A 26,398-nucleotide genomic window follows, 5' to 3' on the forward strand; every position below is an offset into this window, starting at 1 on the left:
CAGTTTTCATTCCTTACTCGCATATAATAAGGCAGTTTCCTTATTTGCCAATAACATTTTTATTGAAAGCTTTTTTAACCCATTAAACACTAAAACTAAAACTCATTTATACAGAAATACAAAACACAATTATATAGGGAAAAGAAAAAAAGAGACAGTTTCCTCTGTTTCTGTCTAGAACTGGGGCTGCTGTTCCTGCTGCTGTTTGTATTGATTTATTGTTTTATTCTAGTGACACTTTTTTAAAAAGCACAAAATGCCTTTTAACTGTTCTGTGATTGAAATGTGTATTAGTTCAGTTTCAGCGCAAGTAACCAGAAAACACCATGAATATCTGTTTATTAAAACAAACAAAACCTATGCCATTTGGTTTTGTCAATTTTGTCATTCTCTTTAGAGGGATATTTTATTGATCTCATGGACCATAGCATGGGGTCACGAAGAGTCGGACATGACTAAACGACTAAACGACTAAACAACAACAACAACCTTAAGTTGCATTTGCTGGAAATGGTGGGATAAAATGATTGTAGTTTCAGACAGAGATCAATAAAATATCGCTCTAAAGAGAATGACAAAATTGACAAAACCAAATGGCATAGGGTTTGTTTGTTTTAATAAACAGATATTTATGGGCACAATTAAAATCACAAAATAAAAGAAGAGGGTGCAGGGAAATGCTGTCTCCCCCTTCTCTCTCCCTCTCCAAGTGGAAACACGTGCTAAGATGGTTTATTTTTTCATGTCCAATCGCCTTATAAAATTAGCCTCTCTGTGGTGTATCTGAAGTCTAAAGTCAAAGATAAGAGACGATTATTTAAAAAAATGCTTTCTGTCCCTTCTGAGGACAGCAGCAGCAGATGAGAGAGATGTAGATCCTGTGCATGCTTATCTGTGAGTAGACATCACCAAACACAGCAGTCTGAACTTCTTCCCAAACAGGCATGGAAGAGACTAGCTTTTGCAAACAGGGCCTGAAGTTGACATAGCATTAAGTAACCCCCATATTGACTTGGAGAGATCTTCCCCCAAATCTAGTTGAAACAAAGGATAAGGTAAAGGATCCCTCATCAGGGATGTTGGGAAAGATGGAGGGCACTAGGAGAAGGGGATGACAGAGGACGAGATGGTTGGACAGTGTTCTCGAAGCCACCAACATGAGTCTGACCAAACTGCGGGAGGCAGTGCAAGACAGGAGTGCCTGGCGTGCTCTGGTCCATGGGGTCACGAAGAGTCGGACACGACTAAACGACTAAACAACAACAAAGGATCCCTGGATGATTAAGTCGAGTCCAAGGCGACTATGGGGCTGTGGCACTCATCTCGCTTTAGGCTGAGGGAGATGGCGTTTGTCCACAGACAACTTTCTGGGTCATGGGGCCAGCAGGACTAAACCGCTTCTGGCGCAATGGGACACTGTGACAGAAGCCACAGTGGTACCTATTTATCTAATTGCACTGGCGTGCTTTAGAACTGCTAGGTTGGCAGAAGCTGGGACAAAGCAACGGGAGCTCACCACCGTCGTGGGGATTCAAATCTCTGAGCTTCCAATCGGCAAGCCCAAGAGGCTCAGTGGTTTAGACCACAGCGCCACCTGTCCCCTAGAAGGTCAAGCAGGATGCCCTGAGCACCAGTTACTGAGAATCAATCACCAGTGGGGATGGCAACTGCACTCAGATCTTTCCTGCGGACTCCCCAAAGGCATCTGGGTGGCCACTCTGGGAGAAAAGGATGCTGGACTCATGAGATCTTGGACCCAACCCAGCAGTCTGGCTCTTCTAAGATGACTGGCAGGAGGAACCAAGGACTGCTCACAAGCAGTGCTAATACCCGAAGGGCTGTTATATGAAAGATGGACCAAGCTTGTTTTCTGCTGCTCCAAAGGGCAGGGCCAGAATCAATGGATTCACATGACAGGAAATGAGAGTCCAATGAAATGTTATGAAGAGCTGTTCAACGGTGGAACAGACTCCCTCAGAAGGTGGTGGTGGTTTTTAAGCAGAGGTTGGATGACCATCTGTCAGGAATTCTTTAGTGTCTGGGATGTGTACCCTTTCCCTCTGCCAAACACAAACAGCTACCCAATTCTCAGGGAACAGAAAACATCTTACATTAAGACCTCATGTTGCATTAGGTTCATGTTGCGTCATTTGGCTTGCGAACGCGACAAAGCCGGAAGTATACACTGTGTGTGTACGCGCAGTATTCTGCGCACTTCAGACACGCGCAGAAGTGCTCTATTGTGCCACGCGCGTGCGCAGAAGCGGCACACTAGTTACGGACTTTTCGGGGTGTGAATGGCACCCCAGAACTGATCGAGTCCATAACTAGAGGTACCACTGTAAAAGGAAGGTGAGGTTAAAAAAACAAACAGCTTACACACAGGAACACCTTTCCTGCCAACTAAACAAGCTTGCGTTCTATGTGCATGGAATACTTTTGCATAGGGGGCCCATTCCATCATGGGAGCCCCTACTGCCAATATGAAGCCCTGGCACAAGTTGAAAGGCTGCCCGGGTGCTGTCCAACTCAGGATATTGCACAGTGGTTAAAGGACTGAGCTACAAATGAGGAAACCTCAAGCTCAAGTGCAATCTCTACCAGGAGCTTGCTAAATGGCTTCCGGAAGCCCGCTCTTAAGAACCAGTCAGAACGTGAATGAAGAGCGTGGCTGCTGGATCAAGCCAAAGGCCCATCTAAATACATCATCCCATTCTCACAGTGGCTAATCCGACAATAGGAGCACTCTCCCTATTTCTGTTCCCTGGAAACTAGTATATTCCAAGACCAGAGGCAAAGATTTGATCTTTTGATAAGAGTTGGGCAAAGCCTTTGATAGCGGGACTACAACAACCTGATTTTCTTGAAGAGGTTAGCATCCACCTAGGGATGTTGCAAAACATCACAAATAAATGTGCAATCAGGAGTCTCCTCGTGTATGCTCACCAGGGTTACTACACCTTGTGGGTGTAAATTCCAGTGTTGAATTGCAATTATTACAAAGGTAATAGCACCCTACCATACTGGTTTGTTGCAGTGGTTATGCATGGGGAATCACACTGAAGTGCAAATATATGTGTGTATATGCATGCTTCTTCTCCTGTTTACCAGCTGCCTCAATTTCCATCACACCAAATTTTAGCTTGCAGGGCTCCTTGGTGCAGACACCTGCCTTCTCTTGCATTCTGCAAAGCACCATGCACATTTGACAGCAACAGGAAACCAAGCCTTTGGTGTAATCAGCCCAGTGCTGTGGTGTGCTCTGCCACTAGAGCAGGCATCCCCAAACTGCGGCCCTCCAGATGTTTTGGACTGTAATTCCCATCTTCCCCGACCACTGGTCCTGTTAGCTAGGGATCATGGGAGTTGTAGGCCAAAACATCTGGAGGGCCACAGTTTGGGGGTGCCTGCACTAGAGATTCAGCAGGTGCCTTTTTTAAGCACCTGCTGCCAAATTTTAAGCACCTGCTGAAAACTTTTCTATTGTGCCAGGCCTATGCAGGCAATTAAGACGACATCTTTCTACAACATGATTTTGACCAAACTGCGGGAGGCAGTGGAAGACAGGAGTCTGGCGTGCTCTGGTCCATGGGGTCACAAAGAGTCGGACACGACTAAACGACTAAACAAACAACAACAACAACTTTCTACAATGGTTAACTCACAACTTTTCAATGGGTTTTACTGTACACTTTCTATGTTTTGTTGCTGCAAACTACTTCCGTTTTTTATTTAATGACATAGCGCAGGCATCCCCAAACTGCAGCCCTCCAGATGTTTTGGCCTACAACTCCCATGATCCCTAGCTAGCAGGACCAGTGGTCAGGGCAGATGGGAATTGTAGTCCAAAACATCTGGAGGGCCGACGTTTGGGGATGCCTGACATAGCGGCATGTTACTTTATTTGATACATGTTGTTTATTTTAAAGTCAAGTTCTGCCCAGACACTGAGATCCAGTGCTGAGGGCCTTCTGGCGGTTCACTCACTGTGAGAAGCCAAGTTGGAGGGAACCAGACAGAGGGCCTTCTCAGTAGTGGCGCCCGCCCTGTGGAACGCCCTCCCACCAGATGTCAAGAAAATAAACAACTACCGGTACCTGACTTTTAGAAGACATCTGAAGGCAGCCCTGTATCAGGAAGTTTTTAATGTTTGATGTTTTATCACGCTTTTAATTCTGTTGGGAGCTGCCCAGAGAGGCTGGTGAAACCCAGCCAGATGGGCAGGATATAAATATATTATTATTATTATCATTATTATTACTATTATTAAAACTATGAGTTATTTTCATTGGATTGGGTTGTTATAAGATGTGCAATCTTTGCTGTTTCTACGGCTTGTGAACTTGCCTTGAATGATTGTATACAAATGTAAAGGGAAATGAGAAAAGGAATGGAAAATAAGTATCTAAATAAATAACAAAATTAGCATTATGTAACAATTAATAATCTCAAAGCAATAGGACCACCTTAGGGGTCATCTCCCTCCCCTGTACACAAACAATTCCAGTGAACACCTCAGGGTGCAAACATATCATAAGATTCCTAAATGTTCACCAGAGAGCCTTCCATCTTCCAACACCAATGCGCAGGACACTGTCTACATGACAAGACTTGAAACGCCTCTAAGCATGTGCAGAGTGCAGCAACTGCCCTGCCAGCTGCTGGGGGGCACATAAGCCTAGGGTTTTAATATGTTTAATGAACTGATCTCTCTTAATTTGACTCTCAGGGGTGCCCAATACATTCAGCAGAACATTTATCTATCTATCAAAATTAATTGATTGATTGATTGATTAATATACCACTCTTCCCCTGAAGATCACAGGGCAGTTTAAGACAAACCAATGGTAAAGGATTAAGAAACGGGTCCCCCAATGCACGTTTGAGTAAAAAGTGGGTCCTGGGTCCAAAAAGGCCACAGGTACCATTTTCTGCAAAGCACCGTGCGTGCGTAGCAACGAACAACTAAGCATGCGCAGAGCGCAACAACTCCCCGGGGCCACCACCAATCCCAAAGGCAAACACGAGGCAGCACCCCCCCGGGGGCCCCTCTGTTCCAGGGTTATATTATATAACAGCCAATAATTATTTAGTTATAATTAATTCGTCATTTGCAATTATATGATTACGTGGAATTATATAATAATTGATTAATACTACAGTCTCCAAGTAGAATTAGCTAACTATATGTGATATATAGGGGGAAACCCAGCCAGAGGGGCAGGGTATAAATTAATAATAATTACTGTATTACATAAACATTAATTATTGTTCATTTATTTTTGAGTACACAGGATTCTATAATTATCATTTAATTATCAATTAAAGAATAGCGATCGTTAACTGTGATAATTATCACGAATATTCAACGAGCGGATCTCTCTCTCTTTCTGACTCCCCCATCAAACTCCCAGGACATTCAGCGCAGCAGCCTCTCTCTCACTCGCTCGCGCGCGACCAACAACACACATACACACGAGAGAGACGAGGCGGCTGTGGGGTTTTTTTTGCGGTTGGCGTCGCCCGCCCGAGCCAAGAGAGGCAGTCGGGCGGGCGGATTTGCCTTCGCTCCCTTCCTTCCCCGCCGCGTCCTGCTGCCGGGCTCCCCTCGCGACCGGCTACCCACCCGGGCAGGCCCAGGGACGGCTCGACCTGCCGGAAGACTCGCGGGAGGCTGCCACCGAAGAGGACGCCGCCCAGGTCGAAGAGCACCGCCCGCCGCTTCGCCGCCATCGCCTCCCTTGCCAGACCCGCTCTGAGGGAAACGAGTCTGAGGAGACTCTGAGGAGAAGGCGAGGTCACGCCCACCCGCCGAGGGAAGCCACGCCCACGCTCCAGGCGGGCCACGCCCCCTCCTCGATCGGGGACGCGTGGGCCACGCCTACTTACACCTGCGCGGGGAAAACCACGCCCCTCACATTGAGCCACGCCCCCCGCTGCCCTCCTCCTCCTCCTCCTCGAAGCCGGCCGGGAATGGGCAGGTCCTAGCGCCTCAAGTTTCACCCATGATGAATGAATATATTTAAAATATTTCTAAGCGGTGTGTACACAGTGCTTTTTTCTTTTTTAAAAAAATGTTTAGGGGTACTGCAATTTTGACTCCATAATATCACCATTTTAAAGTTCAAATTTGAAAAAATGAATACAATAAATGGGCAAAAGTACAAAGATTCACAAAATGTTTAGAGGTATGCCGCGTACCCCCAGAAAAAGCACTGGGTGTGCATAAAACTGAAGCAGACAACAAACAACAGACAACTTAAGCAAAATATTGCAAAAAATACCGTTGCATATATAAAAATGTTACATTCATGTAGAGTTAAGAACATACATGTTATTCCACACAGAGCAAGTTTTGCTGCTGCTGCTGGTGGTGGTGGTGAACTACTAACTATTCTGTTTTTGGCAACAAGTCTTGCATTGTATATATATATAACAGTAAGAGTTGTTCGACAGTGGAATGGACTCCCTAAGGAAGTTGTAGACTCTCCTTCCTTGGAGGTTTTAAAGCAGAGGTTGGGTGGCCATCTGTCATGGATGCTTGAGCTGTGATTCCTGCATCGCAGGGGGTAGGATTGGATGACCCTCGGGGTCCCTTCCAACTCTTTGATTCAGACTAAACAAGTGTTCTTCCACAGAGCTGCAGCCATTCCACGGCAATATCATGGCTTGCTGCCTTTTAAAGCCAAAATCCAGCCCCGTTGTTGTTACCAGTGGTAAGAACGGCATGTTCCTTCTTTGCTTCCTCAGCTTTGGGCCTCCTGATTCTCTTTTAAACCAGATCTCTAACTCTCTCTCTCTCTCTCTTGGTCAGTCATTAGCATTCCACAGAAGTTAAGTAAATTGAAAACACACAGCACTGCAAAGGAAGGAAACTGGGCTCTCAACGAACGCTTTCTGCTGACATGGTCCGTCTGCCTAGCCTCCCCATGCACAGAGCCGGCCCTCTTGACGGGTAGATTGACTTGGGTTGAATCCATAACTGACACACAGGGAATTCCAGAGAGATCGCTGGAGGAGATCTTAGGGCAGACGACTCCCAGAGACGTTTTTAAATTGCCCATTGCATTGCTGACATTGGAAGACAGCTGTTCCACTGCTGAAGTTCACACTGAATTGCACCGGAGAGAACTCTGCCATGGTGAGTCGGAGACTTTTTGGTTCATATTATTGCTGCTGTGAAGGGAGAGGTGGAGGTGATCTGCTATCTATTACTGTCTTGAAGCTGCTTTCAAATTAGTAGTTGTCCAACTTCTGAGAAACCTTTAGTACCTGGAACAGGCCAGGGTGGCAAATGCTTTTCAGTCTAACCTCCCCACAAGCAAATCAGAACAAATGTGCAATGATGTTGCCTAACCTCCCAGCAAAGTGTGTGACATGCAAATTGGGATGGAGGCTCAACGGGCAGGTTGTCTGAAAGTGACCTCACAGCATTAATGCAGGTCGAGTTTGCTACTCTGCATTTTCATTAAAAGCCAGGCTAATGTCATCTAAAAACTAAAAACAAAAAACCTTACTTAATTCATCATCTGGGATTTAGTCAGTTAACTTATCTGTTAAAGGTACATTCATTGCACAGGAGAGAAAAAAGAACAATGGTTCTAAAGAGGGGAAGCTAGATTCTTAAAAGACCGGTGGAGCAGGCACACAGGACCATAGGTCATGACTATTTCATCTGCATATGCAAATTTAGGAAAACATTTAGGGAAAATGTAATGGGGGGGGGAGGTAAACAAAATCCAAAACCTCTCCCAGTGTCATGGAGCTCATCAGATTCAATCATCCTTCCTCTGCTATTTTTCTTTCTTTCTAAAAAACACCCTGCAATTCTAAGGATCATGGGTCTCCAAAATTACCCACAAGATTTTGGTGTGTGTGTGTCTGTAAACAACTACAGAAACGAAAAACACGGAACACACTGCACAAAACCAACAGAGAATCGTATAATTGTATAGTTGGAAGAGCCCTCAAGTCCAACCCCCAATAACTTGTGTGTGAGTTCTCAGGAGTGCCACAAACAATTTACTAAAAGCCCCAAAGCGTTTTTTCCCTGAAATTCCTTCATCAGGGGCATCTCAAAAGAGATAGATATACGGTACAAATAATAATCTTACAAGCAATTTAACAGTGACATAACACATACAAGGTGACGCGAGCAAAAAAAAACCCGCACACACCCTACACAACAGAACAAAAGATCATTATCCCCTCAATCTCTCTCCTCCCCCCCCCCTTCCAGGACGTCTCTGTTTTCATCAGAGAAATATTGGAGCGTATGGAGTTATCCGACACCCAAGCCATCAAAAGGCAACCCTATATAGGGAAGGTTTTTTTAAATGTTTTATTCGGTTTTTATATTTGTTGGAAGCCACCCAGGGTGGCTGGCGCAATCCAGTCAGATGGGCAGGGCATAAGTAGTAAAATTGTTGTTGTTAATGTTATTATGGGATGTTGTTGTTGTTGTTGTTGTTGTTTAGTCATTTAGTCGTGTCCGACTCTTCATGACCCCATGGACCAGAGCACGCCAGGCACTCCTGTCTTGCACTGCCTCCCGCAGTTTGGTCAAACTCATGTTCGTAGCTTCGAGAACACTGTCCAACCATCTCGTCCTCTGTCGTCCCCTTCTCCTTGTGCCCTCAATCTTTCCCAACATCAGGGTCTTTTCCAGGGAGTCTTCTCTTCTCGTGAGGTGGCCAAAGTATTGGAGCCTCATGGGATAAAGGTAAAGGTAAAGGGACCCCTGACTATTAGGTCCAGTCGTGACCGACTCTGGGGTTGCGCGCTCATCTCGCATTATTGGCCGAGGGAGCCGGCGTACAGCTCCGGGTCATGTGGCCAGCATGACAAAGCCGCTTCTGGCAAACCAGAGCAGCACACGGAAATGCAGTTTCCCTTCCCGCTGTAGCGGTTCCTATTTATCTACTTGCACTTTGAGGTGCTTTCGAACTGCTAGGTGGGCAGGAACTGGGACCAAGCAACGGGAGCTCACCCCCTCACAGGGATTCGAACCGCCAACCTTCTGATCAGCAAGCCCTAGGCTCAGTGGTTTAACCACAGCGCCACCTGGGTCTCATGGGATAGGACACCCCTATTTCCATCAGAGAAATGTTGGAGGGTATGTAACCATCTGCAGAAGATGAGAGAGAAAAGTGGCTTCAAACGGGGAAATACGATGCTGTGTAGTTAACAACTTGGTTATGCGGAAATAAATCCTTTGTGAGCCAGGCCTTTGGTGCCCCTTTCAAAGCCAGGGCTGAACATATGTTTTTTCCTCTTTCTTGTGCTTGTCTGACATCATGTTTTTTTTCAGGCGTTTCCAAACTTGCTCTGAAAGGGATTCATTGTCTGGTGAATACCAGACCCTTAATGCCTGAAAAAGAACACAGAATCCCTGTAAGAATAAAAATTACAAAACTGTGATGTGGACAGCACAGCTCATGGCCACCAGATGTGGTTAAATGGCTTTAAAAGTGGATTGGAGAGCCTTCCCAAAGTTGTTAGTCGGGATGGTTATAGGCTACATTCGTGGCACCGTTGGGGCTTCTGAGGCTGGTTCCAGATGAAGTTGCTTCCTGATTTGTTTCCGCAAAGTTTGCGCTGGGGGATTGTTCTTATTCTTATTAAAATTTATTACCCACCCTTCACCCTAAGGCCCCAGGGCAGGTTGCAACTCACAAGCAACACTAATTTTGAAATATAGCATGGCACAATATTAAAATCAGCTTACGTTACAGGTAGGTAGCCATGTTGGTCTGGGTCGAAGTAAAATAAAAAAAATTCCTTCAGTAGCACCTTAAAGACCAACTAAGTTTTTATTTTGGTATGAGCTTTCGTGTGCATGCACACTTCTTCAGATATCTGAAGAATATGAATATCCGAAGAATATCTGAAGGTCTTTAAGGTGCTACTGAAGGAATTTTTTTATTTAAAATCAGCTTAAAGCAACTTAACACTGCGAGAATAAAGTTGGTTCTGAAAATTTGTCAATAGCCAGGGTAAAGGTTGGATGTCAACTCTTTATTGAACATCCATTCTGATTGGTTTTCAGGGAAGTTGTACAACATTGCGTCAAACAATCATTTCCCCACATTTTCCATTGTCCCATAATTTTCCTTCAGTGTAATTAACCTTCCGCTTAGTTATGCACAACATGGAGAAAGTGAGTAGAGAAATGTTTCTCTTTCTCTCTCATAACACTAGAACCATGAAACTGAATATTGGAAGAATCAGGGCAGATAAAAAAAACCTCCAAGTGTCCCTATTTGGGGATTTACAGAAGCATACCCTCCAACATTACTCTGACGAAAATATGGACGTTCTAAAGCAAAGCAGGACATTCCGGGTGTTACATATTCAGTGGTCTCCATTTGCCTGAGCTTGAGTCTGGACTAAGGTGTCACGGTCCTGTTGGCGGGCGGTTGAAGCCCTGGCTGAGGACGTCAGGACCAGAGGCAAGATGGTGGTATAGAAGTAGGAACAGGTGCAGGGCTGAGGGTCCAGCAGCAGGCAGTCGCAGGGTCAAGGAGCAAGGCAGAGGCGAAGGTCTGGGAGTCAAGGAGCAAGGCGTCGGCAAGGCGAAGGTCCAAGGAGCAAGGAGCAAGGCGAAGGTCCAAGGGTCAAGGAGCAAGGCGTCGGCAAGGCAAGGGTCCAAGGAGCAAGGATCAAGAGACCAGATGCAAACAGGCAGGGATAGCGTTGCTGTGGCAAAGAGCTGAAGGGAAATGCTGAGCTTTTATCCCTCCCAGCTCCTGCCACCAGATGCAGTGAGGTATCAAGTGGCCTCACCTGAGTGACCAATCCTTGCTTCTCCAGCACAAGCTGAGGCAGGCCCCAGTCCTGCAAAGCACTAGAGGCCCCAGAGCCTGACTCCTGCCCATACTCCTGACAGTAGGATTCTGAGCTCCTCTTTTCTGATTCGATACATGATGTCCAGTCACAGAATATTTCAGGATCTGGGCTGCTGCCTTTGGCCCTTGAACTCCGAGTTCTGATTTGCAGTGTCGGGCGGCCTGCCGCAAAGCCGCAACAAAAGCCGCTATGGATTCACCTGAGGCCTGGTCTTGTTTGTAGAAGGGCATGCCGGCCGGCAATCTCTGATGACTAAGGAAGGGATTGCATTGAACGTTGTCTCGCTCAGCCTGGCTGGGGCCACCAGAGCCTGGGCAATCTTGAACGTAGCAGGACCGCTTCAGTTTGGGGTCAGTCACCCTATTGGCTGCGAGGAAGAACTCCAGCCAGTGGTGTAGGATTCCCATTTCCCTGGAACCATGGTGTCAAATTCCTTGGTGTGGCCCTGGGTGGCCATGACATCTGCTCTGTGTGATCTGCCTTGTGGCTGCAGCCTGTGATTTCAGCTCAGCTGAGACGACAGTTCCCCAGCAGTGATTTCAGCTTGTGGAAGCCAGGGCTGCATACCTAGCCTAGCATCCCGTCCTTGTCACCAGTGAATTGTAGGTTGGTTCCCACAAGGCAAGACACAGCGATAACAGCGATAACCTTTATTGAACCACATAACTGGGAAACAGGGGCAAAGCAACTGCTTATATACATTTCTGACAGCCTGGGCCACTCCCACTCCCAACATGATTGGCTGTCTAAACTTCCAAGCTGCGAATCACAACTCAGAGTTCAAGGGCCAATGGCAGCGGCCCAAATCCTGAAATGTTGTGTTATCGGACAACATGTATTGAATCAGAACACAGGAGCTCAGAATCCTTAGTCCAGACTCCAGCTCAGGCAAACAGAGACCACTGAATGAATAACAGCGGGATCAAATCAGAAACCAGTATGGCTTCTGTAAATCCAGAACTGTCCCTGGAGAATAGGGGCACTTGGAGGGTCTGTGAATCCACAACAAATGAAAGTCCACGGTTGTTCCCCGCCCCTGTTCTTAACTAAGGCTGCGTCATTCATGTCCCACAAGAAGAGGGAAGAGAGCCAGTGGCGTAGCTAGCCGCCTGGCTGCCCAGGGCGGCAAACCCGAAGGCACCCCGCTGTGCACATGTGTTATGACGCACGGCGCACACATCACGACGCGGCGACGCGGCAAACCCCGTGAGCAAGCCGCGGAGTGAGGCAGTCTCGCTTGCATTGGGGCTTCTCCTCGATGGCGGCGGCCGTGGCAGCCGTCGGAGGTGGTCAGCCCCGTCCAGCCTGCTGCCCCCCGCCCAGCCTGCCGCCCGGGGCGGTACACCCCCCACCCCCATTACTACGCCAAAGGACAGAGCAGGGTGTGGTCTCTGCATATCCCCTCCTGGGAGTTGGGACGGCAATTCAGCAGAGTTCCCGACTCCTTAATTCACATTCCTGCTGACTGCAATTCAAAGGAAGTATCTAGAATTAGAAGTCTGTTTGGATGCCATCTGGCAGCAAAGCAGGTTCTCTGGAAAAGGCGAGGCTGTGACTTGCAAGGAAACAAAAAGTCTGCCTTTGTAGTGTGCACTTAATAGGCAGCTGGTTTGGATCATGCAAGGGAGGGAATCAGAAATGAATCGGGCGAGAGCAGTCAGCGGGCTTTGCACAGCTACGAAATCCAAAAAGCTGAAAGCTTTGCTCAGGGAAACAGGCACCCTGGAATCCATCTGTGTGGGGTGAAGCCCAATGACCCCTGCCAGAGAGGCAAAGCAGTCTGCTCCAGGAACTGGGGTCAGGCGTAAAACTCTGGGGAGGAACATATTCCACTCATCCCTTTTGCAAAGTTCCAGGAAGAACAGGCAGACAAAAGGAGAGCCTGCTGGATTAGGCCAATGGCCCATCTAGTTCAGAATCCTGTTCTCACAGTGGCCAAGCAGATGCCTGTGGGAAACCAGCAAGCAGGATCCAAGCACAGGGCAATCTCCCCTTCTGTGGTTTCCAGCAACTTATATTCAGAACTCTGAGCAGACTCTCCAAGTGTCCCTATTTTCCAGGGACAGTCCCAGATCTACAGAAGCCATCCCGGTTTCTGATTTGATCCCAGAAGGTCTCACTTTTCCCTGGGACACCCCTATTTTCATTGGAGAAATGTTGGAGGGCATGTATGGGCAGGCAGTAGACAACAGCCTTAGTTTAGCCCAGGGTGGTCCAACTCATGGCCCGAGGGCCGTATGTGGCCCCCAGTGCCTTTATTGGTGGCCCTCAGCAACCTTTGATGCCCCCTGCCCAGCCCTCACGCTGCCTTCCCAATATTTTATTCAAGTTGTCACCCCTGTCAGTCAGTGGTACCTCCAGTTACGAATTTAATTCGTTCCAGAGGTCCGTTCTCAACCCGAAACCGCTCGTAACATGAGGCGCGCTTTCGCTAATGGCGCCTCCCACTGCTGCCGCGTTGCCAGCACGCAACTTCTGCTCGCAATGGTCACAACTGGGAGCATCTACTTCTGGGTTAGCGGAGCAGCGTTTGCAAGGGGGACGGTACGTAACACGAGGTTACGTATTCTGCTCTGGTCAGACCTCACCTGGAGTACTGTGTTCAGTTCTGGGCACCACAGTTCAAGAAGGATATTGACAAGCTGGAACATGTCCAGAAGAGGGCAACCAAAATGGTCAAAGGCCTGGAAACGAAACCTTATGAGGAACGACTTAGGGAGCTGGGTATGTTTAGCCTGGAGAAGAGAAGGTTAAGGGGTGATATGATAGCCATGTTCAAATATATAAAAGGATGTCATATAGAGGAGGGAGAAAGGTTGTTTTCTGCTGCTCCAGAGAAGCGGACACAGAGCAATGGATTCAAACTACAAGAAAGAAGAGTCCACCTAAACATTAGGAAGAACTTCCTGACAGTAAGAGCTGTTCGGCAGTGGAATTTGCTGCCAAGGAGTGTGGTGGAGTCTCCTTCTTTGGAGGTCTTTAAGCAGAGGCTTGGCAGCCATATGTCAAGAATGCTTTGATGGTGTCTCCTGCTTGGCAGGGGGTTGGACTGGATGGCCCTTGTGGTCTCTTCCAACTCTATGATTCTATGATTCTAGGTTCCACTGTAGATGATACGAATGTAGGCTCGATGGACCAATGGTCTTAGATGTTACAAGGCAGATTCCTATATTTTCTGTGATCCTGGGAGTTTATATTTTAACCTTTCTTTACGTGAGCTGCCTTGGAACGATCTTTCTCTGTCATGAAGGATGGTGTAGAGAGCAGAGGCAGAGTGGAGTAGTGGTTAGAGACTTGGTGTAGAATCCCCAATCAGCCATGAAGCTCACTGGCCAGTCACAGCCTCTCAACCTGGCCTACCTCACAGGGTTATTGTGAGGATCAAATGGTGGGGGAGAGGGAGAACTGTGTTGACCGGCTTGAGCATCTTGGAGGAGAGATGAGAGATCAATGAAACAAACAAACAAACAAACAAACATACATACATACATACATACATACATACATACATTGCTTACTTCCAACAGATTCTGTCTCCATCTCTATCTGGCTTCATGGATTAATTAGAGCAGAACTTAATTTGGCCACCCAAACCTGCCTTTGAGTATTTTGCTGGAGGAAGTTTCTGGCAGGCAAGAGGGGCTCGGCAAGTTCTGCGGGAAGCAATGCCAAAGGAGACTCTACCCTAAAGGCCAGCCAGAGGGAGAGAGAAGGGGGTGGGGTGGGGAACGAGAATCTCCTCCATTTCCCTTGCAGGATATTGGATGCCTCTGGGGAAAATCCAGTGTGCTGGGTTCTGTCACTGAGCACCAAATGGAATTGCTGGAAACCTTAAGAGCCTCAGAGGAGTCTCTCTGGATCAGGCCAAGGGCCTATTGATGGCTGACCAGATGCTTTTGGGAAACCCGCAAGCAGGGTTTCAATGCAAGAGCATTCTCTGTGGTTTCCAACAGCTGGCATTCAGAAGCATAAATAAAACCACATCTCCTATCCCTTATCCCCAACCCCAACTCTACACCTAACCGTACCAGTTAAGGATTAAAGGCAGTAATTAAGCACATAAGAAGAGGCTTGTTGGATCAGGCCAGGCATAGGCAAACTCGGCCCTCCAGATGTTTTGGGACTACAATTCCCACCACCCCTGACCACTGTTCCTGTTAGCTAGGGATCATGGGAGTTGTAGTCCCGAAACATCTGGAGGACTGAGTTTGCCTATGCCTGGATCAGGCCAATGATCCATCTAGTCTAGCATCCTGTTCTGTTATTCTTTGTTAGCAAAAGTCCTCTGCCTTCTTGCGGTTTCCAGCAAATGGTATTCAGAACCATAGGATGGTAGAGTTGGAAGGGACCCCAAGGGTCATCTATTCCAACCCCCTGCGCAATGCAGGAATCTCAGCTAAAGCATCCGTGACAGGTGGCCCTCCAGCCTCTGCTTACAAACCTCCAAGGAAGGAGAGTCCACAGAAGCATTGTTGCCCCCCAACTGGGATAGCCTTCCTTGGGTTCGTCTAATCCTCTTAGAAAGCCATCTCAGTTGATGTCCACCACTGCCTCCTGCAGGAGGGAGTTCCATAGATTAACCGTGTGCTCCATAAATAAGTGCTTCCTTTTGTTGGATGCCTCTGCGGAGAATACTGAGCGCTGGGGTTTTTTTGTGACTGAATGCCAGAAGGAAAGAGGGGGGAACCTCAGCAAGGCAGAGCACTTTTGTGAGGCTGTTGGGCTGTGCAGGGCACAGGTGGACAAAAGACAGCCATGGCAGGTGGCCAGGTGGTTCTTGCCAGGGGACGGTTGCTGGTTGCCAACAGCCACGGTTGCTGCAAAGCTGTGATGATTGCTTTCCTGGCAGGAAGGGAATCTGGACACAAATTATTGCAAGGACGAGCTGAATGAAAAAGGAGGTGGGTGATGGAGGCCAGGGGCTTTATTTGTGCCAATCAGCCTACAAGGTAGTAGCAGTTGTTGTTGTTGTTAATTAAATTTATATACCACCCTATGCCCAGGACAGTTCACAAAAAACAACAACGCTAGTTAGTTAGTTAGTTTTAGTTAGTTAGTTAGTTAGTTAGTTAGTTAGTTAGTTAGTTGGAGAATCTCTGTCTTGCCTTTTCATAGATTCATAGAATTGTAGAGTTGGAAGGGACCTCAAGGGTCATCTAGTCCAACCCCCTGGATTGCAGGAATCTCAGCTAAAGTATCCATGACAGATGGCCATCTAACCTCTGCTTAAAGATCTCCAAGGAAAGAGAGTCTACAACCTCTCAAGGAAGCCCATTCCACTATCAAACAGCTCTTACTGTCAGAAAGTTTTTCTGTAAACATACCCAGCTCCCTAAGCCGTTCCTCATAAGGCATTGTTTCCAGGCCTTTGACCATTTTGGTTGACCTCCTCTGGACATGTTCCAGCTTGTCAGTATCCTTCTTGAACTGTGGTGCCCAGAACTGGACACAGTACTCCAGGTGAGGTCTGACCAGAGCAGAATACAGTGGTACTATTACTTCCCTAGATCTAGATGCTATACTCCTATTGATGCAGCCCAGAATTGCATTGGCTTTTTTAGCTGCTGCATCACACTGCTGACTCATGTTAAGTTTGTGGTCTACCAAGACACCTAGATCCTTTTCACATGTACTGCTCTCAAACCAGGTGTCACCCATCCTGTATTTGTGCCTTTCATTTTTTTTTGCCCAAGTGTAGTACTTTACATTTCTCCTTGTTAAAATTCATCTTGTTTGCTTTGGCCCAGTTGTCTAATCTGTTAAGGTCATTTTGAAGTGTGATCCTGTCCTCTGGGGTATTAGCCACCCCTCCCAATTTGGTGTCATCTGCAAACTTGCTCAGGATGCCCTCAAGCCCATCACCCAAGTCATTGATGAAGATGTTGAATGAGATTGGGCCCAAGACAGAACCCTGTGGCTAAACATCCCCAACTCCCTTGACTGAGCTCTTCTCTCTTTTCCCACACTGGGAAAAGCACTGGGCTTGGAAAAACAGATCTGGATTCAGGTGCAACCACCCACACCTCATCTCTGAGAATAGTGACTCGCATTTCCTTTTTTCAGGTTGCAACAAGACCACTCGGGGTTTGGAGCCTGCTGCTAGGGCTGAGTCTTCTTATACCTGCTCAGAGCAAGGAAAAGGAATCACTGAGCAATGCCACTTCAGTGCTTAAGCTGGAGCAAGTGAGACCAACCCCAGAAGATCGTGGAGATCAATCCCCAAACCCAGACTTTTGCGACTTCACATTTCACCTCCCTTGGTCTGAGAGCTTTTGCACGCCGACGACCCAGGCAACCGCCACACCAGCCTCTCAGGAAGAGCTGGACCATCTCAAGATCTTGTTGGAGGACATTGGAGGCAACCTGAAGACCCTTCAGGAGGCTGCTGCTCTGGAGGCCGGCGAGTCCAGGTACCAGGACATCGTTTCCCAAGCCCTTCCGGATGTGAGAGAGGCCAACGGGGCGTTCCATGAGATCCTTGGGAAGTTCCTGCAGGAGTTGGAGGAACACATCCATGCAGATGATCATCTCCACGCAGAGGACGAGAAAAAGAAGTAGGTGCTTCTTCACAACAAATGCTCTTTTGGGGGAGCTTAGCAACGGAGCACAGAGCTAGCTGCTTTGTACATCCTGTATAATCTTCTGCAGGATCGGTGGGAGGGAGAGTGGCATTCGCACGCGAGGAAAGGAACGAGATCTCTTGTAAAACTGGAACCTTGGGTCAGCCAAGGAAGTAACCGGCAGGCAGAGGAAAGGAAATCCTTCCTTCTCGGGGTGGGGGACACATTGAATTCAGCTCCTACTTAAAGGCAAACTTACCTGGTTTGCGCTTTCTGAAATTATTTTATTTATTTATTTATACCCTGCCCATCTGGGTGGTTCCCAACAGAATATTAAAAACATGATCAAACATCAAACATTAAAAACTTCCCTAAACAGTTACAGGTAGGTAGCCGTGTGGGTCTGAGTCGAAACAAAATAAAAAAAATTCCTTCAGTAGCACCTTAAAGACCAACTAAGTTTTTATTTTGGTATCTGATGAAGTGTTCATGCACACGAAAGCTCATACCTAAATAAAAACTTAGTTGGTCTTTAAGGTGCTACTGAAGGAATTTTTTTATTTTGTTCCTTAAACAGGTCCGTCTTCAGATGTCTTCTAAAAGTCAGATACAGTAGTTGTTTATTCTTTTGACATCTGATGGGAGTGTGTTCCACAGAGTGGGTGCCACTACTGAGAAGGCCCTCTGCCTGGTTCCCTGTAACTTGGCTTCTTGCAGTGAGGGAACTGCTAGAAGGCCCTCGGAGCTGGACCTCAGTGTCCAGGCTGAACGATGGGGGAGGAGACGCTCCTTCAGGTATACTGGGCTGAGGCCATTTAGGGCTTTAAAGGTCAGCACCAACACTTTGAATTGTGCTCGGAAACGTACTGGGAGCCAATGTGGGTCTTTCAGGACTGCTGTTCTATGGTCTCGGCGGCCTCTCCCAGTCACCAGTCTAGCTGCCGCATTCTGGATTAGTTGCAGTTTCCGAGTCACCTTCAAAGGTAGCCCCACATACAGCGCATTGCAGTAGTCCAAGCAGGAGATAACCAGAGCATGCACCGCTCTGGCGAGACAGTCCATGGGCAGGGAGGGTCTCAGCCTGCGTACCAGATAGAGCTGATAGACAGCTGCCCTGGACACAGAATCGACCTTCCTGCTGATTCTCAGGGGTTTCTCCTGGGGAATTTACATTGCCCCGGCTCAATTTCACATCCGAGCAGGAATTTGGCTGGTGATTTTGCGGCTGTGTAACTCACTCAGCCACCAGCTCCGTGGGCGAGGGATGCCATGTCCCAACAGGGCAGAGAGAGAAAAACTAAAATCTTGCTCCTCAGCCTCCATTGCCTCCTGTCCTCATATTCCTGGCCCCCCACTCTCCTGCACACCCACTGTGCCCTTGAAAACACCCAAGACCCGTTTAATAGCACCACAGTAAAATGAATGGGCAGTAGACTCAGGGGAGCCCAGAATTAGTGACACAGCATCTGCTTTGCTTGCTGAATCCCCCGGGTTCAATTCCCAATGGCGTCTCCAGAGAGAAATTTCTACCCAGGGGCTTTAAAATTTCAGTGGCACCCTGTGCGATGGCAAAATTTGTCCCCTCCACTGCCTCTTGCCTTCCGTTGTTCGCCATTATTACAACATCCCTGGCGGCAGCCTCTCGGCTCGGCGAGAGCCAAGTGTGGGCAATCAGTTCACACTCCCCGAAATCTGCTGCTGCCCTGCTTGAAATTCTGGAGAGCTGCTGCTGGTCCGTGTGGACTTCTGAATTGTGGGAATGTTCAGGGTGGCAGGATAGGATATATTGTTTATTAATATCCTTCCTAAGTTGTGCTAGCAAGTTCCTTTGCTTAGCAGAGTTTACATTCCCCTTCTAACATGCACAGCAGATAGCTGGTTTCAGGCTTGTGTAAGCCTCTCACTATATATTCCTGGTAAGTTCCCTTTAATCCCTCTTAAAAGAATAGAGACACACCCATCTTATTCAAAGCCAATAAATTAAGTTTACTTATATCAGTTCACAGTTGGATCTCTGAAGGCAGACAGTTACAAATATGTACTGTACATGCCGATCTACCCCATATGAGGGGATAATCCCAGTGCTTCTGCTAGCTGAGAAGCTGGTTGAATGAAGAAGTAAGCGAAAAAGGAGGGAGAGTGGTAGCATGCCTTGTCCTTTTGTTACCTGGACAGGTAAGGTCACGCCCACCTCTAGTCACGTGAAAAGGAAGGATGCTTCAGCCAGGAGGAAACAGGAAGTTTTTGACTGGCTGGACCAAACATTCCCTCGCATGTCTTCTCTAACATTACAAGGAATGTTGTACTCGACTGCTCTCAGTAGATTAAAGGTAAAGGTAAAGGGACCCCTGACCATTAGGTCCAGTCATGGACTACTCTGGGGTTGCAGCGCTCATCTCGCTTTATTGGCCAAGGGAGCCGGCGGACAGCTTCCGGGTCATGTGGCCAGCATGACAAAGCCGCTTCTGGCAAACCAGAGCAGCACATGGAAACGCCGTTTACCTTCCCGCTGTAGCGGTTCCTATTTATCTACTTGCATTTTGACGTGCTTTCGAACTGCTAGGTTGGCAGGAGCTGGGACCGAGCAGCGGGAGCTCACCCCGTCACAGGGATTCGAACCGCCGTCCTTCTGATCGGCAAGCCCTAGGCTCAGTGGTTTAACCCACAGCGCCACCCGCGTCCCTCTCAGTAGATTACATCCCACATAAATCCCAGATGCTGGAGGCCAGAGGGGGAGAGAGTTGCTCTTGTGCTCAAATCCTGCTTGCGGGTTTCCCATAATGGGCATCTGGTTGGCCACTGTGAGAACAGGATGCTGGACTAGATGGGCCACTGGCCTGATCCAGCAAGGCTACTCTTGCATTGGAAGGCTGGTGCGCTGGAAGGAAGACTTCATGGGCCATGGCCTTGTGGATCTCCTGTCCATTTCAGTGGGACTTGTACAGGAGACCCTTCTGGGTGATCACAACCTTTGCCATACCTAGAAACTTGCAAACACCTGTGCGTGGGTGTGTTTTCTTAACCTTCATAAGGAGAAGTCGATGCTTAATAATAATAATAATAATAATAATAATAATAAAATTTTATTTATACCCTGCCCTCCCCGGTCAAAAACCGGGCTCAGGGCGGCTCACACCAACAAAACCACAATAAAACATAAAAACAATTAATTAAAATACAGATTAAAATACAGTATTAAAATTTAAAATTTAAAATGCAGCCTCATTTCAAGTAGTCCATAAATCCAGGCCATGAGGGAGGAAAACACAGGGGTCAGGCTAAGTCCAACCCAAAGGCCAGGCGGAACAGCTCTGTCTTGCAGGCCCGGCGGAAAGATGACAAATCCCGCAGGGCCCTGGTCTCCTGGGAAAGAGCGTTCCACCAAGTTGGGGCCAGTACTGAAAAGGCCCCAACTGCTGCAGGCCAATGGCTGTCTTTTATGTGGGACTACGACTGCGCTATCTTCCATGTGGGAAGAGATAGGGGAGATGCCAGCCACAGAGGCCCATCTCTGGAGGAAGATTGTAGAGGAGGAGATAAATGCACAGCATAAAAATAATTGAACCATAGAACTGTATGGTTGGAAGGGACCCCCAAGGGTCATCTAGCTCAACCCCACGCAATGCAGGAATGATCACTTGCTTCCTATGGCTTTCTTCCCAGGAGGCAGGTCAGTAATGGTCCATGGCTTGTTCTGACGCTGTGCAGACAAGCTTTTGTGGCTGGCATTTCCCCTACTGCTCCCTGCATGGAAAGTTCCCGAGGTAGCGCCAACCCTGCAAGGTAGGACAGCCGTAGTGGTGTAGGAACGCCTCTGTCGGTTCTGGATGAGTGCCTAATCTGTGGTTCTGGAAGCACACAACCTTTCATCATCACTTTGAATTTGTATACCGTCTTTCTATCTTACAATACCCACGGCGGTTTACAAGCTGAAGAAGCAAAGAACGTACGCCTTATAAACAATCTAATCCAATACAAAAATGTGATAATAAAACATAACTTTAAAATAAGCAACCTACATCAAATAAAATAACATTCAGCAATCATTAGAAGAGTACAGAATAACATTAAATATCAGCATATAAAAATGAAACAGAAATCTACTCTTAACAATTGCAATAAATAATTTCTGAAGTGCAATCAATAAAACAACGGCAAGCCACAGTGCATAAAATACAAATTGAGAAGCAGAGACTGGAGGGTGGGGCAAGGCAGGTGGAAGGAGGCCTTGCCTGACAAAGTCTCTCCCCTCGCCAGCTTCCTTCTCCTCTAGTGCAGCCATGCCCCCACCAGACTGCTCCTCTTTGCCCCTGGTGCTGCTGCTAGGGGTCTGTTCCTCCGAAACTTCTTCCTGTCCATCACTTGCAGAGGGGGCTATGACATTGGAAAGCAGATCTGGACAGCTACAGCTGCGGGAAGAGCACAGGGTCTTGTGTTTCCTCTTCTGATTGCGCAAAAACTCTTGTTTTTATCTGGTTTGGGTGAAGAGGGTTTCCCTATTTTCTCCCTCCTCTTCTGCACAGGTTAAACGAACACTTGCGGGGAATGGACAGGATGCTGCGGGTCACCAGCCACCTGGCCGAGCAGCTGGACCAAGCATCCCAGGACCTTTTGGTGAAGATGACCAGCCTTTCAGAGAAACCAGCCAGCCGTGTGGAAGGAAGTGCCTTGCAGACATCTTAGCCGCACATCCTGTTCTCTGTCCGCAAAAGCATTAAAAGAAAGGTCTCAGCATTCATTGAATCGGCTCCAGTAATTCCTGATGGTTTTTTCCGTGTGCACGTACTTTCCTCATCTCATGGGGACACTGAGTGGGTGCTCAAAGAAGCCTCGTCTTTTACAGTTCTTGCGCACGTCTGCACAATGCAGCAAAATCCCACACTAAAAGCAGTACCAGGTGCTAATTCTCGGCCCTAGGGTAGGGGTGGAGGGTAGGGATTTAAGAAGGCATCCGTTTCCAATCCAGCCCATAACTGTCTCACACAGCACTGTTTCCATTCTGCTGCATTTCCTCTTCTGCCAAAAATGATGCCATTCACCTCCCTGCCTCCTGTGGCAAAATCCTGTAACTTACATAAATCATACCTGTGATTCCTGCATCCCAGGGAGTTGGACTAGATGACTGCTGGAGTCCTTTCCAGCTCTACGAGTCAAAGAACCTATGGTACATGCAACTTATATATAATACCCAGCATCTTCAGGTAGGGCTATTCCTTTCTGAAACCATGGAGAGCATCTGCCAGCCAGTGGGGTACAGTATGTGGACCAACGTCTTATGCATGAATCATAGCACTGTAGGGTTGGAAGGAACCCCAAGGGTCATCTAGCCCAACCCCCTGGTTGCTATTGTTGCATTTATATTCCTCCTCTCCTTCCAGGCACTCTTGGCAGTGTACATAATTCTCCACCTCCTTGCTTTATCCTCACAACAACCCTGCAAGGTAGGCTAGGCCGAGAGGCAGGGCCTGACCCAAGGTCACTCAGTGATCTTTGTGACTGAGTGAGGACCTGAACCCAAGTCTCCCTGGTCCCAGTTTGACACTCTAACCACTCCACGGCACTGCCCCGACTCAGGATAAGTCGGAAGGGACTTGGGCAGCTGTGATTGCTTCGCCACCCCTGCCCACCCGCCGCCTAAGGCATAGCTGCCAAGTTTTCCCTTTTCTCGCGAGGAAGCCTATTCAGCATAATGGAATTTCCCTTAAAAAAAAGGGATAACTTGGCAGCTATGGCCTAAGGTGAGGCTCATTGTGCTCCATCCAGCACACAGCTCCAGGCACAACCCCCGTGAAGGTTGCCTGCCTGCCTGCCTGGCTGTGTGGTGCAGCAGTTAGAGCATCCGACTAGGAGCCGGGAGAGCAGGGTTTGAATCCCTACTTGGCCATCGCGAAGCGCCTCGGGTGACCTCGGGGGCTGGTCACTGCCTTCCCCGCAGGGTTGTTGTTCGGTGAGGGGGGGGGGAGAGCCACATACCTTGAGCACCTTGGGGAGGAAATATAAATGGAACATAAATGCAATAAATTAATAAAGATCTGTGCTGCTGCTGCTCCTGTGGGGAAGCTGGTGTCAGCTGAAATATTGGCATCTTGTGTACAGGGGTTTTTTCAAAGCTCCTTTGTAATTCTCTGCTTACCCTCTTCAAAGCTGCCTCGATCCCTCGCGCGAATTCCAAGCCCTCCTTTCACACTTCTGAAAATCAATTTAAGGGAGGCTGGGTGCTCTGAGCCCCACCCCCACCCCCACCAATTAATTCCTCAGGGACTCAGCAGACCATGCTTCCTTTCTACATCCTCTCTCTGTGCTTGAGCAGAATGATAAAGATGAATCAATACCTGATATCAGGAGGTACATTACTGGGTTGGTCTCTCCCCTCCTGATGCTGCGAATGGGGAGGTGTTTGGTTGACTGCAGTGCCCCCTGGCGGCACGTTCTGTTCCTCCAAAAGGCTTTTTGCCGTATATAGTAATGACTTCCAACCGTTGCGTCTAGCGGTGCTCAGGCGCCATACCTGTCTCACCTTGCCTGCTTGTTTAACTCTTTTGAATCAACTCAGCACTGTAATGTTAATGAAAGCAAGCAAGGCAACCTGGCTATCTGGCCACAATCCATTAAGGGCTACCCCACAGCAGTTGCATGGAAACTAACGGGGCTAAAGAATTATTATTATTTTTTTAATAATCTTTATTCATTTTGCACATAAGAAAAAATAACACAAAATACAAATTCAAAAAGGAGCACACAAAAAAGAAAAAGAAAAAAAGAACCCCCCTACCCCCCCCCAAAAAGGAAAAAAAAGAAGGAAAAATATAAAAAAGGGGGGAAAATAGATCTAATCATCTTATATCATTTCCATAACAATGAGACTTCCCCGGTTCCCCCCTCATTGATTTCCCAATTTATTTCCTCATCAAGCAGTTTTCACCTATATTCCAAATAATTTTAATTACTTAACCTTTCCTCATTAATTATCACCATTTAATTATCTCTATACACTCAATTTTAAAATACTTATATTCTAATATATCTCCCCAACTTAACTTTTTTTACCAACAATGAAACTATATTTTAGTACTTCATTCCCCCCCCTTCCCCTGGACCCAGATTCCCTAGATACCTCAGCAAATTCCACATTTCGTACCAGTGTCGGACTTTTCCAATCAAGCCAGCCTAAAACCACATGATTAAAGCATTTTATCCCACTCCCACCCTTTCCAAGAACTTCCAGCAATATTTTTTAAAACCACTCTGCTGTTTCCACACTTTCCTTGCTTTTTCCCAACACCCCCCTTCTTCCTTCCCCTCAACCCGGGGCTAAAGAATTATACTTCAGTCGGAAACCCCGGAGAGAGGCGACCCACTTCTTTTGCCACTTACAGTCCCAGGCAAGTCACTATCTGTCAACCTCCAGCTGGGAAAAAAAAAACAAAACACAACTAATTGGTCCACCTTGCAGGGGTGTTCTGAGGGTGGACACAACAACTTAAAGCCCTTTGTCAACTGGCCACGCATTGCGATTTTGCAGTGTTGTTAAGCCGCCCCGAGCTCTAAATGGATAGAAATGTCTCTATAAATCTCTCTCCAAAAGCTCAAAGACTCCCACCCTTTCCATGAATAATAATAATAATAATAATAATAATAATAATAATAATAATAATAATAAATTTATTATTTATACCCCCCGCCCATCTGACTGGGCTTCCCCAGCCACTCTGGGCGGCTTCCAACAGAAGAAAAAAATAATATAATAAAGATTAAAAGCCTCTCTAAACAGGGCTGCCTTCAGATGTCTTCTAAAAATCTGGTAGCTGTTTTTCTCTTTGACATCTGGTTGGAGGGCGTTCCACAGGGCGGGCGTCACCACCGAGAAGGCCCTCTGCCTGGTTCCCTGCAACTTGGCTTCTTGCAACGAGGGAACCGTCAGAAGGCCCTCGGCGCTGGACCTCAGTGTCTGGGCAGAACGATGGGGGTGGAGCCTTTGGACACCCCCTCCCCAACTTCAACCAAGTCCAAGGGTGCTTCTAAATGGGGCGCTGAATACTGCAAACGGGCTGTCAGATATTGCAAACCCATAACTGAGAACAGGTTGTTGCTGTGGTTTTTTTGTGCATTTTTAAAAAAACTTTCTAGATTTACACTTGGAACATTTGAAGCGGAAGTTGATGGTGCATGGCTCTGATTGGCTGGCCCTCGTGACATCAGCAACACACAGCCTAACCCTAAGAGGTTTTGCACTTTTTGGAAGTTTTCTCTTTTTTTAAAGGTGACCAATAGATTACTGAATGCTGTAACTTTTACACAGACCAAACACATGGAGGAAATGCCAGAATGGTGGTTGAACTTGTGCTCAGCAGTTTGCTGATATGCTTGGCTGGCATGAAACACACACACACACGTCTCCAGGATGTGCAGAGAGCTCTCTTTTTCTCTCTTGCCAGGCTGACTTGGAGGCCTTTTTTGGACCATTCGTGGTGCTGTTGTTATTTAGTCATTTAGTCGTGTCCGACTCTTCATGACCCCATGGACCAGAGCACGCGAAGCACTCCTGTCTTGCACTGCCTCCCGCAGTTTGGTCAAACTCATGTTGGTAGCTTCTAGAACACTGTCCAACCATCTCATCCTCTGTCGTCCCCTTCTCCTTGTGCCCTCCATCTTTCCCAACATCAGGGTCTTTTCCAGGGAGTCTTCTCTTCTCATGAGGTGGCCAAAGTATTGGAGCCTCAGCTTCAGGATCTGTCCTTCCAGTGATCACTCAGGGCTGATTTCCTTAAGAATGGATAGGTTTGATCTTCTTGCAGTCCATGGGACTCTCAAGAGTCTCCTCCAGCACCAAAATTCAAAAGCATCAATTCTTCGGCGATCAGCCTTCTTTATGGTCCAGCTCTCTTTCCATACATCACTACTGGGAAAACCAGTAACTTTAATCATTTGTGGTGCACTATGCAATTATTTGCAATTATCCTCATGATGAGCCTGTGAGGTAGGCCACTCTC

General features: G+C 47.4%; 2 protein-coding genes across 2 annotated transcripts in view; one reads left to right on the forward strand and one right to left on the reverse strand.

Annotated features, from left to right (window-relative positions):
• Window positions 1-5,782, reverse strand: part of EPHX2 (epoxide hydrolase 2) — an 89,104-nt gene extending 83,322 nt beyond the window's left edge. The window contains exon 1 of the mRNA XM_060273193.1: window positions 5,627-5,782. Coding sequence (XP_060129176.1) covers window positions 5,627-5,733 — 107 coding nt within the window. The 5' untranslated portion in view covers window positions 5,734-5,782. The remainder of the gene's footprint in view (window positions 1-5,626) is intronic.
• Window positions 5,783-6,799: 1,017 nt separating this feature from the next.
• Window positions 6,800-22,848, forward strand: LOC118082727 (uncharacterized). Its single transcript, XM_035110556.2, has 3 exons — window positions 6,800-7,141; window positions 16,912-17,402; window positions 21,932-22,848. The coding sequence occupies exons 1-3, from the start codon at window positions 7,139-7,141 to the stop codon at window positions 22,089-22,091; spliced, it is 654 nt and encodes a 217-aa protein (XP_034966447.1). The 5' UTR covers window positions 6,800-7,138; the 3' UTR covers window positions 22,092-22,848.
• Window positions 22,849-26,398: the final 3,550 nt, after the last annotated feature.

This window comes from Zootoca vivipara, chromosome 3 (genome assembly GCF_963506605.1).
Source record: "Zootoca vivipara chromosome 3, rZooViv1.1, whole genome shotgun sequence".
Lineage (NCBI taxonomy): Eukaryota > Metazoa > Chordata > Lepidosauria > Squamata > Lacertidae > Zootoca > Zootoca vivipara.

What these genes read in the sequence shown, in the direction of transcription:
- LOC118082727 (XM_035110556.2), top strand. An exon ending in GCAGAGGACGAGAAAAAGAA is followed by an intron (nt 17,403 to 21,931) that starts GTAGGTGCTTCT and finishes TCTTCTGCACAG; the next exon opens with GTTAAACGAACACTTGCGGG.